At 39.0% G+C, this 15,363-nt stretch overlaps 1 protein-coding gene across 1 annotated transcript in view; it reads right to left on the reverse strand.

The window, feature by feature from the left end:
* HAT1 (histone acetyltransferase 1) overlaps positions 1–15,363 on the reverse strand; it is a 29,340-nt gene that overhangs the window by 4,586 nt on the left and 9,391 nt on the right. Inside the window, exons 4-8 of the mRNA XM_058190635.1 lie at positions 15,122–15,242; positions 7,675–7,854; positions 7,320–7,441; positions 6,712–6,816; positions 6,311–6,417 (exon numbers count right to left, since the gene is read on the reverse strand). Coding sequence (XP_058046618.1) covers positions 6,311–6,417; positions 6,712–6,816; positions 7,320–7,441; positions 7,675–7,854; positions 15,122–15,242 — 635 coding nt within the window. The remainder of the gene's footprint in view (positions 1–6,310; positions 6,418–6,711; positions 6,817–7,319; positions 7,442–7,674; positions 7,855–15,121; positions 15,243–15,363) is intronic.

The following is a 15,363-nucleotide window of genomic DNA, read 5'->3' on the forward strand; positions in this document are numbered from 1 at the left end:
TACAATCAGGCCAGAAATGCACTAACAAGGGAGATAAGAGCAGCAAAAAGAAGCTACTCTGAAAAGCTAAAGAATCAATTTTCAGCAAATGAACCAGCAAACATGTGGAAAACTCTTAAAAATATCACCGGCTATGGCAAACCTCCTTCCCAGGCTGAAGGTAATCAACAACTGGCAGATGACCTGAATGAGTTTTACTGCAGGTTTGAAAGGAAACTACAGCCACCTATCTCCATAACCCCATCTCAGACACACCAACAACAGCCAAGCCTCCTACAACTGACCCCATTTCATTGGGTTCACAACCCCTAGTGATCACAGAAAAGGAAGTGCAGGACCTATTTCACAGACAAAAGCCAGGAAAAGCTCCAGGCCCAGACAAGATAACTCCTTCTTGCTTAAAAGTCTGTGCTGAGCAATTGGCCCCCATCTTCACCCATATTTTCAATAAATCACTAGAGATGTGCTATGTTCCTTCTTGCTTCAAACGCCTACCATCATCCCAGTGCCAAGAAGCCCACCATCAAGGAACTGAATGACTACAGACCAGTTGCTCTAACATCTGTAGTCATGAAAACCTTTGAAAGGCTAGTGCTTTCCTACCTGAAAACCATCACGAATCCGCTCTTAGACCCCTTGCAATTTGCATACCGAGCAAATAGATCAACAGATGATGCTGTTAATATGGCTCTGCACTACATCCTACAACATCTTGAGTCTCCAAAGACTTATGCAAGGGTCCTTTTTGTAGACTTTAGTTCAGCATTCAATACCATCATTCCAGACATTCTTCTAACTAAGCTAAACCAGCTACAGGTACCGGAACAGACTTGTAAGTGGATCACAAGCTTCCTAACAAACAGGAAGCAGCAGGTGAAGCTAAGCAAGATCACATCAAATACCTGTACAATTAGCACAGGGGCCCCCAAGGCTGTGTGCTCTCCCCACTTCTCTTCTCTCTGTATACCAATGACTGCATCTCCAATGATCCATTTGTTAAGCTACTGAAGTTCGCAGATGACACAACAGTGATTGGTCTCATTCGAGACAATGACGAATCCGCATATAGACGAGAGGTCGAACGACTAGCCTTGTGGTGCAACCAAAACAATCTGGAACTGAACACACTCAAAACCGTAGAAATGGTGGTAGACTTTAGGAAAAACCCTTCCATACTTCCACCTCTCACAATACTTGACAACACAGTATCAACAGTAGAAACCTTCAAATTTCTGGGTTCTATCATATCGCAAGATCTCAAATGGACAGCTAACATCAAAAACATCATTAAAAAAGGACAACAAAGAATGTTCTTTCTGCGCCAACTAAGTAAGCTCAAACTGCCCAAGGAGCTGCTGATCCAATTCTACAGAGGAATTATTGAGTCTGTCATTTGCACCTCTATAACTGTCTGGTTCGGTTCTGCAACCCAACAAGAAAAACACAGACTTCAGAGGATAATTAGAACTGCAGAAAAATGATTGCTACCAACCTGCCTTCCATTGAGGACCTGTATACTGCACGAATCAAGAAGAGGGCCGTGAAAATATTTGCAGATCCCTCGCATCCTGGACATAAACTGTTTCAACTCCTACCCTCAAAACGACGCTATAGAGCACTGCACACCAGAACAACTAGACACAAGAACAGTTTTTTCCCGAAGGCCATCACTCTGCTAAACAAATAATTCCCTCAACACTGTCAGACTATTTACTGAATCTGCACAACTATTAATCGTTTCATAGTTCCCATCACCAATCTCTTTCCACTTATGACTGTATGACTATAACTTGTTGCTGGCAATCCTTATGATTTATATTGATATATTGATCATCAATTGTGTTGTAAATGTTGTACCTTGATGAACGTATCTTTTCTTTTATGTACACTGAGAGCATATGCACCAAGACAAATTCCTTGTGTGTCCAATCACACTTGGCCAATAAAATTCTATTCTATTCTATTCTATTCTGGAGTGCATACGCATTCCAGTCAGAAAATACTTATGTCACATAATATTAAGCAGAGAGGAAAGGTTAGGTCACTCTGCAATTCAGAATCTTCAACCAGCTATGTTTGTCTAGAAACGGAAAAGAGGAGGTGGCTTAGCAGAAATGAATAAACTGATCTGTCTGGCCAGGGATAAAACAAGTAATTTTATACAAGACCTTTTATGGATTCTCCCCCCACCCCCCAAAAATGAAAAAAAGAATGAAATTGTGATTTCTGGATTTGCTGATAGAAAAAAGGGTTGAGTCTGGGACAGAGGTATTCTTGTAATGTAATTTTAAAGAGGGAGTAATGATAATTAAGTTTGTAGCTGCTACAAAGAAGATTGGAAATCACTTATTTAATTATCCTGTTTCTTTTTCTAGCTGTCCTGTTTTGTTAAACTTTTTCTTTTACCTTCTATTTTCTAACTTACATATATTTTCATGTTTATCTTTTAGCTATGTTAAAATCTTCATGTAATTTATATCCTTAAAAAAAAAAAAGTGTAGATGGGAGGGTCAAATTTAACATTTCTACATGTAAATAAACTTGCTAAATCTACAAAGGAATGTAATTAGGAAATCAAGACTAGATTCTTAACAAAAGTAACTTGCTTGCTTTTATGTCTTGCTTTTTGAATAAAAGAAAAAAATTACCTGAAATAGTTTATACTGAGTTCATCTGTAAAATTTTGAGAATCTACAGTAAGCCTTTGTGATAAAGCATTTTACTATCAAGAACCTGCCAGGATAGTAACAATGCTAAGTAATAAAACCATTTTCTTCCGTAAGCATTAATGTCAGGAATTTATCTCTTTCGATACCATTAAGTTAAGGAAGCCAGGCTATATGAAATGGTGCAGTTCTGTTGACAGAATAATATACAGGTAGTTTTTGGCTTACGACCACAATTGAGCCCAAAATTTATGTTGCTGAGAAATTTGTTAAGTGAGTTTTGCCTCATTATATGACTTTTCGAGTCACATTTCTTAAGTGAATCACTGCAGTTGTTAGATTAATAACATAGCTGTTAAGTGAATCTGGCTTCCCCATTGATTTTGCTTGTCAGACGGTCACAAAATGTGACCATTCATATATATGAATACGTTGTTGAGCAACTGAATGTAAATCATATGACCATGGGGATGCTGCAATGGTCCTAAGTGTGAAAAATGGTCTTAAGTCACTTTTTCAGTACCATTGTAAGTTTGAACAGTCACTCAATGAACTGTTGTAGGTCAAGGACTATCTGTACAGCAGCACAACACATTCCTCTTCGTGCCTGCGCTTCCAAAAGATTGAGCAGTAGTAGGATATGAATACAGTTCTTGAACATGAATTGGGGGGGGCGGGGAGAAGGAGGAAACTGTTTGTGTAATGTCAGATACCACCATTCTCACTACAAATCAAACTCAAGAACCCTAACAGAACTTTAGTTTGCTCAAGTAGTTCTTTTCTTATACCAAAACTATGCTGTTATGTATTGAGTATTGCAGCTCCCAATAAAAAAATGTTCCCTGAAACTGCTAGAATTTAATCAAAAACTTAACCAGCTTATCAATAACTACTGTATTTTACAAATGCAATTATCTTGGGTATCTCCCTTAGTTTGATGCATTTTTTTAATATAGCCACCTGATAACTTTCAATATCATCTCAGTTTCCTAATTGTCTATCCTGTTCCCATTTGTCCAACCCAGTTGTCTTTTAACAGCACCAATGAGAAATAGATGAAAAACTGAGATCCATCTCTGCATTTCAAGCTCCTACTCAAAAAACAGCATTTTCCTAGCAAATTATTCTACAGGGCAATTTAATCTGTTTTAAAGTACTTTTACTGAAAAATATGCATCACGCTCCATATAATAAGACAGAGCCCTGTTTTGTCTGCTACAATGTGTACTGGCAGCTCCATTTCTATGTACTATAAATAACACAGTAAATATGTATCTTATTAAAAAAATTTGGATAGAATTTTTAAAATTGACATTTACGTTACCCTTAGTGAAACATTAGTGAATATGTGGCTGACCTTAAGGGACAAGGAAAGAGATGCTGGCTAGGCAATAATCAGACAGGAAAGAAAGAAGCCTATGGCCACTTAACACTCAGAGAAAGAAACTTGGGAGGAAAACACCCTAAAAGTGGCGAAGGAAAGTTTGTAACTTCAGACTTACACAATTCTATTAATGTAGTCTCAAGACAAGACTTCATTAAAGTAGATTTAGTACACGTAATTGCATTTCCTGTCTGGTTTACCATGGAGGTCTTACAGTCACCAGCTAGGGCAGTATTTTTTCTTTTTTTCGGTGTACGAAATGGTATTGTATGTGATGTTATATGGCTTTTATAAGTAAGACTGAAATTCAAGTACAGATATGCATTCGCCATTCAGGTATATGTCTAAATTAATTACATTATTTAACTGTCCCTGAATCTCTCTGTGTTTTTGCCCTGCCACGATCAAATGGCAAGCCATTTTTAAAATTTAGAAAATTTAAATCATACAGTTTAGATGCAATATACAGATGAGTTTTTCTGAGCACATTCATTCAATTGCATAAAAGGCACATAATGAGGCTGAAAATTTGCATGGTAGTGATTTGCTTCCAATACACTTATGCTACCAGCATTTCTTTCCCCACCACAATCCTGCCATCAGATATAATCACTGATTTGTGAGGAATATGTTAAAATGCACATTATAGTAAGGCTGCATAATACTTCAGACTGAAAGGCAAAAAGGTGACTTGGAGCATGCAGAGGCACCAATGTACCACCTGTTTGCAGTCCCTAAGACCAAATATATCTTTTCCCAAGACTGTTCAGCAGCTGCAGGGAGCAGACATGCAATCCCAGAAAGACACAGCTGCTTTGAGTTGCAGACAAGTGCTACATAATTTGCCCACTCCAAAGCACTCCTTTGCCTTTGAATCCAAAGCATGGGCACAGCCCTACATTATAATACAAGAATGACCCTGTGGGTTTTGAAAAGTGGCTTGTGAAATTATATCAATTTTTGTTTAAGAAACACAAAACTTGAAAGTGTACAAAAACAATTTATAAAGACTATCTCATGCTCTCAGTATAGCACAGGGACAAATATGAGTTCAAATCAACTAGTATACTGGATACCAAAGAAATTTAATCACTGCTCCTTTCACAAAAGGGATCATAAATATTTAAAGGGGAAAATAGTTTTATGACTGTCCCCTTCTAACAGCTCCTTCTAAATGACAGATACTTACAAAAAAGATGTGAAATATGGCAAAATTGTTAATTGGCAAAGAGAGAGAGTAGCCACACAGTGTGATAGGCCACAAATAAATTTAACAAATAGATAAATAAGAGTAATCTGTGAATCCATGTGAATATAATTTATTTATATTTATTTTGCTAACACACCATAGTATCTTTTACTATACATATAGAGGGTACTCTTCTGTATGTTATATCAAAAAACAATGGCTTGGAGACTAACATCCATGGAAGCACAGTCTTATTAGAGTTTTCTGCTCTAACTATATTTTCTCTTGACTGAAATGAGGATGAAGCAACCTCTACCATTTTCCTTTTTCCCTATAGTTTCTTTGGATGTGGAATGACTGCTTCAGACAGTGAAGTGAAGGGGCAAGAGTCAGTAAAGATTAATTTCTCTCTTACTTTCTGGATAAAAATAGTAGAAATGTCTGATTCTTTCCTGAATATCATCTCATGATATTTCTGATATTTATCAGAGAAAATTACACCGAAGTTTTTATTTTCCTTTTATCTTTTTGGAGAAGTTAGTATATTTTACTTTTTAACTTTAAAAATAAAGTTATGGTTCATTTGTTCTATGGTCAACATGCACCTTTTCAAAAGTTGAGTCCAAAATTATTTTACAGGAATTTTTTCATTTCCTTCAGACACACATACATTTAATCTCTGGTGTTTAAAAACACAACTATATGTGTAACAGAAATACGTTCCTTAAGAGTAGCTTTTGATTTAACAGTTTGCCTCAAAAAACAATTTCTCCAAGGCAATTAACCACTCCTCACCCCTCAGCAACAATTTAAGATTCCTTGTCAAGCCAGCTATGTACTTTGCAACCAAAATGCCTAATTATCTGGTAATCCTTGAGCAAAAGGGATGGATTTCCATGATGTACTCTCCTCAGTAAGAAAAGGATTTGAACAATTATATTATACACAGTTCTTATGTAAGAAAGGATAGTATTATCTTGACCTCTGATTAGTTGAACTTTGAAAGTTCACTTCATTTTGATAGATGAATTTAAAAAACTAGTAGCTTCAATGAAGATTCATTTTACATACCTGTTATATCAAGCACTGTAGGAGATGACATGTAGTATCTATGGACAGTTTCTAATAGCCGGGCTCCATGGCCTTCTCCTTGGAACGGAGGCAATATCAGCATTTGGCTACAGGAAGAAAGGAAAAAAAGTTAATTGAAAACGGTACATTTTACTTTTGAAACTTATTTATAATGACTTGCTATATAAAGGAGTTTGTATACAAGCAACACTGAGATTCTTTCCCATTTTAGATGCAAAGAACAATGTTTTAAAAAATGTAAAGCCAACCAAAATCTTCAATGAAAAAATAACCTCCCCAAATTAAAACCAAAATTAAAACCATTATCGACTATTATTGGGAATTTCAACAATCCCCTCTTCTGAAATAAAAGGCAAGGCACGTGTTATGCTTCCAATTACCTTACACGTGGCCGGGTTTTGTCTGGGTACACATAGTAATTATAGACTGTCATATAGCCTACAGTCGCAGAGAGTGTCGCTCCATCCTTATTATACTTCTCAAATCTGCAGATAAAACAGAAAGCCAAGCAGGTCAATTACAGTCGCGCTCCCATGCAGTGTCCATTTTCTTTTCTATTCTGTGACTGAATTTTCAGTGTCAGCAAGCTACTCTGTGCGGGCCCAATGGGTACACCTGCTATGTTCTGAATGTACAATTCACTTAATTGGTGTGCAGCAACTTGGATAAATCAGACCTCTTTACAGCACTTCACCACACTTGCCTATTATAACGATGAATAGGTGGCAAGTAAAAGAAAACACAGGCAAAGCTCATTTTACTGTTTAAGCCCTACATTCAGAGCGGCAGTGGACAACAGTATTTAATTTGGCTCTATTCTCAAGGTCTTACAAAACATAATGGATGCAAACTCCAGCTTGATAAACAATAGTTTTTTCCTGTCCTGAGAAAAATATCATTATACTATCCCAATAATTGGCCAGCCACAATTAAAATGCAGCCTTTATGGAGGTAATAAGGTCCACTATTGCTTTAGAATTGTACCTACACTAGAAAGTAGTTCCATCTTTCATCATCCACGTCAATAAAGCTCGCTGTTTCAATAAACCACATCAAGAAGGTCTGAAGCCTTTCATGATACTCTCGAAAGCCTGGGCATGTCATGTCAGCCTAGGGAAAAAGCTAGAAGAAGTCAGGTGAAACTTTTCACAGATGTGAAAAGAGCTCTTAGAAGGGTATAATCAGATTCTTTGGCAGGCAACTATGAGTGCATAAAAAGTGATATGACACCCCCCCCCCCAATAAGTTTTTTTTACATATATCACAAACAATTAACTGAATGTCATTTAAACGTTGTCATGAAAATTTGTCACTTTGGGCAAAACATGTCTTTATTTTTTTACCTTGTATATTTGATATGTTATGTCTTCACCTGCTTCTTCATTATGCAAAGAATATGTATGCAATAATATCCCAAACGGCTTAAAGTTAACTTCTTTTTCCAGCAGAGATACCAAGTCATCTACACTTCTGCTAAAGCCTGGCGGAATAATTTTTCTAATTTTACTTTCCACATCATCTGCCTGAAAACAAAGAAGGAAAAGCAATGGGAATGTAAGATCAGCTACTGGGAAGTTAAATGTAAAGTAATATTTTTCCTACCTACCCCTTGAATGAATCCTTCTAAAATTCATCAGAAAATTGCTGTATTTTTCCTACTTTAGAGGTTTCACTAAGGGAAACTCTTAGTTCCACTTTCAAAAAGATGAGAAACAGAAAAGGCCCAATCATTGTTATCATCACTGATGCTCAATAATGGCTACTTAAGCAAAACATTTAGTTTACCAAAACATTTACCACAGCTATTTTGTTTTTTGGTTATAGTAAAATAGATAAAACGATTTCCTCAAAATAACACAAAAAGAAATAGGTGTCAGTTAGGTCATAAAAGAAAATGCTGAGACTTAGACAATATTTCTTCTTAAAAATAATTAAGAAATCATACAAGTAGTCCTGGCTTAAGCACCATTTGTTCAGTGACCATTCAAAATTATGATGGACCTGAACAGACTTACGGTGCCCAAATTTACGGCCATTGCAAAACCCTTGTGGTCACATGATTGCAATCTGGGCACTTAGCAACTTGTTTGCGCTTAAGGCAGGTTGCCAAATCACATGATCACCATGTGAAAATTTCCCTGCTGGCTTCCCCAGAAAGTCAGTGGGGAAGCCAACAGGGAAGATTGCAAGCTGCTGCTGCTGGGGGAGAATTCCCTCTGGTTTCTGGGGGCTGGCTGAAAAAGTCTGTCACAAAGTTCAAGCTTGGATTTCAGGAGAGCTTTTTTACCGAGCCTCCTCGAGAGCAATAGTGGGGTCTGACAGATTGGTTTCATCCTGGGCAGGGAAGTGCCTCTTTGCCAAACCTTGTTTTTGCTGTCAAGGACACTGGGTAAAGAAGGTCCCTCACTAAGGCAGGGGTCTCCAACCTTGGTCCCTTTAAGACTTGTGGACTTCAACTCCCAGAGTTCCTCAGCCAGCCTGCTGGAATTGATTTCACCTGACCAGAGATAGGCTTCATGTAATTTAACAACCAGTTCGCCTAGTGCAGAACTAAAAATCTGAGGGTGCACACGCATGCGTGCTTTGCTCACGCGCCTTCCGCACAGCTTCAAACACACGGCGATTTCATGCACGTGGCTTTCAGCACACCTTCTCAGGCAGCCATTGGTGAGTAGAGCAGGCGAGGCACGGAAATCAGCTGGGCTGTGTGGGCAGGGCGAGCGAGCCAGAAAGTGAGATATATTGGATGGGATAGCACCGGGGCGGGTGGGCAGGCCCAGCCAGTGGTCGGAACTACCAATTTGCCCAAATCGGCATCAGCCCATCTGTCGTGTCCCACTCCTCCTCTGACGGCCAGGTCTGGGAAGTCTGTATCAAGCGTGGCCACGAAGCCTCTGCAGCTTTGCCAAATTCCTGTCAGAGTTCTCAGGGCAGGCAGGAATCCAAGGTGTGACTTCAGCAACCAGATTAGACTTTGCCTGACTCAAAGAATGCCAGAAAGCAGATCCTTTATATAGGCCATGGGGTGTGGCTCCATGACTCAGTACTTATCCAGGCCTGCCCCTCCCTTCCTTTTGCTGACGTCGCCTCTCCATTCTCCGGAAGCGTAGATCTGTCCACCCTCCAGCTGCCGGCAATTCTAGCTCATGACTGGCTTCATGTTCATCATGCTCACACGCTATGGTGGGGGAGGTTTATTTGCTCAGTCTGTCCGGGCATGGTGCCAGGACTGGGGGCTGGAGGCATGCCAGGCCATTCGTCTGCACTATCAGTCTCTGGCTGAGATAACAGGAGATGAGAGGGGCCCAGCTGCGGAGAGGGGGGCGGGCGAGGCACAACACCATCTCTGCAACTGACATAGGGTGTTCGCCAAGCAATTTTGCTTTCAGGAAGACTGGCTGAAATCCAAACAGGATTTTGGCATGGAGCTTTTGCAGTACAGGGTGTTTGCACCCAATCCTCAGAAATGAGACAACTCCCATTCGTTTGTGGGGGCAGGCACCAAATGCCCAATACTGCAAATGTTTTATGACAAAATTCTGCTTGGAATTTAGACAAAATTCCCTTCTGCCCACTAAGGGAAAGGGAACTGAACTGTTGGGCTGGAGAAAAGAAGCTTGGATAACGAAGATCTAAGCTTTTTCTTTCTCCAGCCCAAATATGAAGTTCCCTTTTGTGTAAGAATGGGAGTTGCTGCTTTTTCGCTGTGTCTGCTTAATAACTGCAATGGTGACAGCCAGGATTGCTGTCATTGAGCAAGGTAGTCATGTGGGCATCTCACTTAACTGTCATAACAACTTATGACCTAAATTTCGGGGTCAATTATGGTTGTAAGTCAAGCAGTACCTATAAATCAAAGTTGTAATAAAAAAGCTAAACCCTAGAAAGTAGAAATTATAGAAAAGGTTTTTTTTAAAAAAAAATACTGATTTTCAAGAATATATATACATATTTTAAGAAAAAATTAATTTTTTTTCTAGTCCCAATCCTTGACATATGACCATAATTGAGCCCAAAATTTATGTTGCTAAGTGAAATGTTAAAATTAGTGTTGAAAAAATTAAACATTTCCTAGTCCCAATCCTCGACATATGACCATAATTGAGCCCAAAATTTATATTGCTAAGTGAAATGTGTTAAATGAATTTTGCTTCATTTTACGACCTTTCTTGCCGTGGTTGTTAAGTGAATCACTGCAGTTGTTAAGTTAGTAACAAGGTTGTTAAGTGAATCTGGCTTCCCCATTCCCTTTGCTAATCAGACGATTGCAAAAGCTGATCACATGACCCAGAGACACTGCAACCATCATAAATATGAACCAGTTGCCAAGCATCAGAATTTTGATCACGTGACAATGAGGATGCTATAGCAGTTATAAGGGTGAAAAATGGTCATAAATCACTTTTTTCAGTGCTGAGGTAACTTTGAATGGTCACTAAATAAACTGTGGTAAGTCCAGGACTATCTGTATATTCTTAATAACACACTGATTATTTACAATAGCATGATCAATATTTGGGAGGTTGAGTGCAGCAGTGGGAAGAAAAATAATGGGATGTGGATGGGACTATGTTGGACAGTTGTTCAGCAATACATTTCAGGTTTCTTCCTGGGCTTTCAAAGAGTTTCAAAGGGCATAGAATGTATTAGTTTACACTACGGTTTTTATATCTGTCTTTCCTGAAAATGGCAGGAAACCATGCTATAACTGATTTTCTGTAAGTCGCAGGTTATCTACGCTTGCTCTGAAGCATCACTAATAATGTTTTCCCATACAGGATTGGGAAATAAAAATTGTGAAAACAGCACTGGTGTTTTATTTATACCATGTTTCCCCGAAAATACGACACGTCCTGAAAATAAGGCCAAGTCTGATTTTGAGGTGGGCGTAAATATAGGCCCTCCCCCAAAAATAAGCCCTAGTGAAGGGGTGGGTGTGGGCAGCATAGGAGGCAGCCCTTCCCTTCCCTGGTCGCCTTATGAAAGCTTGGCACCTTAATTGCGGCCCGTGGATCAGCTGAGCCAGCAAGGGCCAGGAACTGCCTCTCTGTCACTTTGCGGAGGCCTCCCAGTGTAATGCTCTGCCACAGCTTCAAAGCAAACCTCCGCCTTCCCTGTGCAGAATTGCAAGGCTGAAGGCTTCGGAGGGAGCATTTTTGGGATGTGTGTCTGCGCAGAGTTCCCCAAGGATAGAATGATCGGCAGGGAAATGGGGCCTGCTGCAGCCGAGAAGTGTCCCAGCAGCAGCTGGGACAGCAGGCAGGGTAGGTGAAAAGCTCCCCACTGGCCAGGCATTGAAGCTCCGCCACTGCCTCTGGGGGGGGAAGGGGAGAGAGATCTCCTTTCCGGCTGTAGCGGAGCCAAAGAGTCTAAAGAGGGCCAGGTGTGGGGGGAGGGGATGGCAAGGGGGGAAGCGAGAGCGAAAGCAAAGAGCTGCACGTTAACCTGGTGGGAGGTGGGAAAGTTTTTGCGGGTGCAGCACACGGCTCTGCCCTCCACCTTCCTGGCCAGGCTCCACAGCTGAGGGGCGATGGAGCACAGACTTTTACCCATCTGAGCCACTTCCCAAAGCTGGTACCTCCGCGGCCAGCCACTTTGCTTTTTCCCCATGAGGCGTTCGCGGGAGGCACTGGCAGCAGGTGGAGGCAGAAGCAATCCCAAACCGCTGCCCACTCCATCCCTCTGTCTCTCGTCTTGCCTGCAGCCGAACCGAACAAGCAACACCACAGAGTGTCTGGATTACTTGCTTTCTCCATGCCTCTGCCTACCTCTGCTGCAGTTGTGACTGTGCAAGCCTCCTGCAAGACAGCTGGGATCGCTTCTTTCCCTCCCCGCCCAGTCTCTTTCCCTTCCACAGCTGCTTCTGGGGAACAGACAGCATGACGGAGAGAGCGGGGCCAGCGGTAGCACTTTAAAAAAGTAAGCTCTCCCCAAAAATAAGCCCAAGTACTTATTTTGAACCCCAAAGAAAATAAGACCCTGTCTTATTTTTGGGGAAAGATAATTGAAAACCTCTGCTAAAATACAACTACCGTGTTTCCCTGTCTTATATTTTTTGAACCCTGAAATAAGTGCTTGGACTTATTTTGGGGGAGGTCTTATTATTTTGGGGCGTGTGGAGCAAGATGGGGCTCCTCTTGCTGTCTTACCTGATTTCCAGCTCTGCATTTAAATATTTTTTTTTGGGGGGGGGCTTATTTTTGAGGGGAGGCTTATTTTAGCGCATGCACTCAAAAGCCCGATTGGACTCATTATCAGGGGATGTCTTATTTTCGGGGAAACAGGGTATGTAACTACCCGTAACAAAAAGATAATTTAAAAAGAAATACTCCTCATACATTCGCTATTTCTGAACAGTGCATATTCAATCCATTCTTATACCCTAGAAGCTAAGCAAAAGCAATTCATACAAACTAGGGCTTGTTAGCCCCAGTATAAAGATCAACGCTTTTCCCACCCTCACATATAAACTAGATTCCAAGAAAAATGCAATCATGCAAATATCAAAAAAGCCCAGAAAATACAGTCCTACCTCAAATTACTTTAGCAATTTAATAAAGACTGCAAACAACTATACCTAGAGAACTTATTTTTAAATCTAATTTAATCAAAGGATGAGGAAAACCATACACATTTTATAAGCAAAACTGAATTAAGAGTAGCCTTATTAAATAGTCAAAGTAAATGTGATAGACTATCAGCTGAGCAGACATCATAATCCTTTTCAGGCCCCCAAACGGCCACTTGATTGAATACATTTACTACTTCTCTTTAGCCATGAATATCTGATGAAGTTTAACAATAATGTATTGCTGCTTCTCACCAGGCAATAAAACTTAATGAATTGGTCTCAACTTAACAAAACCCTCCCCCCTCAATACAACTCCTAAAAGCCTGACATTACATTCAACAAAATGAGCTTACATTCTATTCAATCCATGCTCTGAACAATGAGCCCAGGTTTTTGCTTAATGGAGTTTGTCATGAGTTCAGCTGTAATGTTTGTATTGTATCTATTTCCATAAGGATTGACACAAGAACACTTTGTGTTAACTTACTAAGCAGCTCTTTCACACCGTTTACATGCATGATGAGTATTAATTCTAAACCAAGACCTTTGCTACTTAGCATTCAAAACTGGGAAATTAAGATGCTTAGGACAAAATACACTACAAAAGGCTAATACAACACACTGCTAATGGCAGTCCTTTCAACTATTATCCCCCTAAGTAGAAGAAATGCACCTGCAAAGGAATAATACTTCACTATTAGCTATATTTTGGGATGTAGAGTATGGATGGAGTTCAGCCCTTGCATACTTCATTAACGTCTTGATGCTATTAACATTCATATATATCAGCTTTCTATTTCTAAGATGCTGTTGTGTAATTAATGTACACGGTTCTACAAATTTGCTTTCATCTTATGCAACTGATTAAAGTAGTGGGGACAAGGCTAAGACATTTTTCTAAACTAAATCTGTGTGTGTAAAGTTACAAGAAGACTGCCTTTTATTGAGCTGTACTAAAATTGCCAAAGTAACTCTTAGAGACTATTATAATAATAAAAACAGAAGGCCAAGAGATGAAAACCAAACTATTTTTTAATGTAGCATTATTCTGTAGTACATTTTTATTCTACATGTTAAAAATCCTATTAGGCTCATGCAAGTCAGCATTGAATTTAAAAAGATAGCTCTTTCTTTTATGATTTATATCCCGTCTTTCTGCTCACAAGGTACTTTAGCCAACTATTGACATAGGTGTATAAATGCCATAAAAACAAGCCATTGTCAAAACTCAGACTAATGTTTCTGGTCTTGTGTGCTGGTTAACAGTCTAACTTTTTTTTTTTTTTTGGCATCAACTGAAACACCTGGTCTGAGTTGCCAAAATTGTCAATAAGTAAAAGCACATTCAATGTAAACACTGAGGTAATGTTTTATTAACATAATTTCACAACTGCCCTCCCCCACGTTAAAAATAAAATATATATATTTACGTCTCGGGTTTTTTTCCACATATTGTTAGCCTAAATTTATAATCTATATCTTAACTTTCAATCTCAAAAAATATCAAAATACAAACTAAAATTTATCTAAACTACTCTGCAATATGGAAAACATTCCATGGGCATTCTGCCCATCTTTCTAGTTTTGTTACTCAAAGTAAAAAAGAGCACCAACACATAAGTAAAAAGATTCCTGGGAAACTTTTTAAATTCTTGAGCCCAACAGTCTACTTTAGTCCTGATGATTAAGGATACTAATATCAAATGCTGAAAAGCAACAATATTTTGGTCCTGATTAAAAGAGAGATGTAGCTTCCTATCTTAGAGTAAACCTAGCATCATCACATTCTCACAATACTCAGAAATGACCAACAATATAAAATAGCACTTATGTTTAGAGCTGCCATGTGGTAATTCTGAAGTGGCCCATGAGATCAGACAAATTATAATTTTACATCAGTTCTATTTCAAACTAACAAATACAAATAAATACAAGCATATAAGTGAGAATTTCTTCAGGCATATATACTTGAAGCATGAAATAATGTTAAGACTTCTGATGCGTATACAATTTACTTGTATAAAACAGACTTTCCAACAAAGGATGACAAATTCCTAGAAAGCTTGTTTACAATACTCATTAAATATTATTCTTAGTACAATAATAAAAGATATATGGATTGTGGTAGTGAAGGAGTTTGGAAATAAACACATCATCATAAAAAGCTGAAGAGAAGTAACCTTAATAAGTTTAGATGACATCTGAATATTTGATTTTACCTCCACACACTCGAAGTTCTCATTAACTTTTGATGTATAATCAATGCGAAACAGCGTTGACAAGTTACCAGCGATGTAATACAAAAGAACCTTCAGTCCCTTGTAACCAAAGGCAACCTCACTGTAGGAGAAACACAAATTGAATTACTGAAACACTCTTCTACAGTTGAAAACTAGTAAATTCCTAAGATAATTATCATACATCACAGTAAGTTGCCAATTTGTTTTAATTAATTATAGTT

The sequence above is a fragment of the Ahaetulla prasina genome, chromosome 1 (genome assembly GCF_028640845.1).
Source record: "Ahaetulla prasina isolate Xishuangbanna chromosome 1, ASM2864084v1, whole genome shotgun sequence".
Taxonomy (NCBI): Eukaryota; Metazoa; Chordata; class Lepidosauria; order Squamata; family Colubridae; genus Ahaetulla; species Ahaetulla prasina.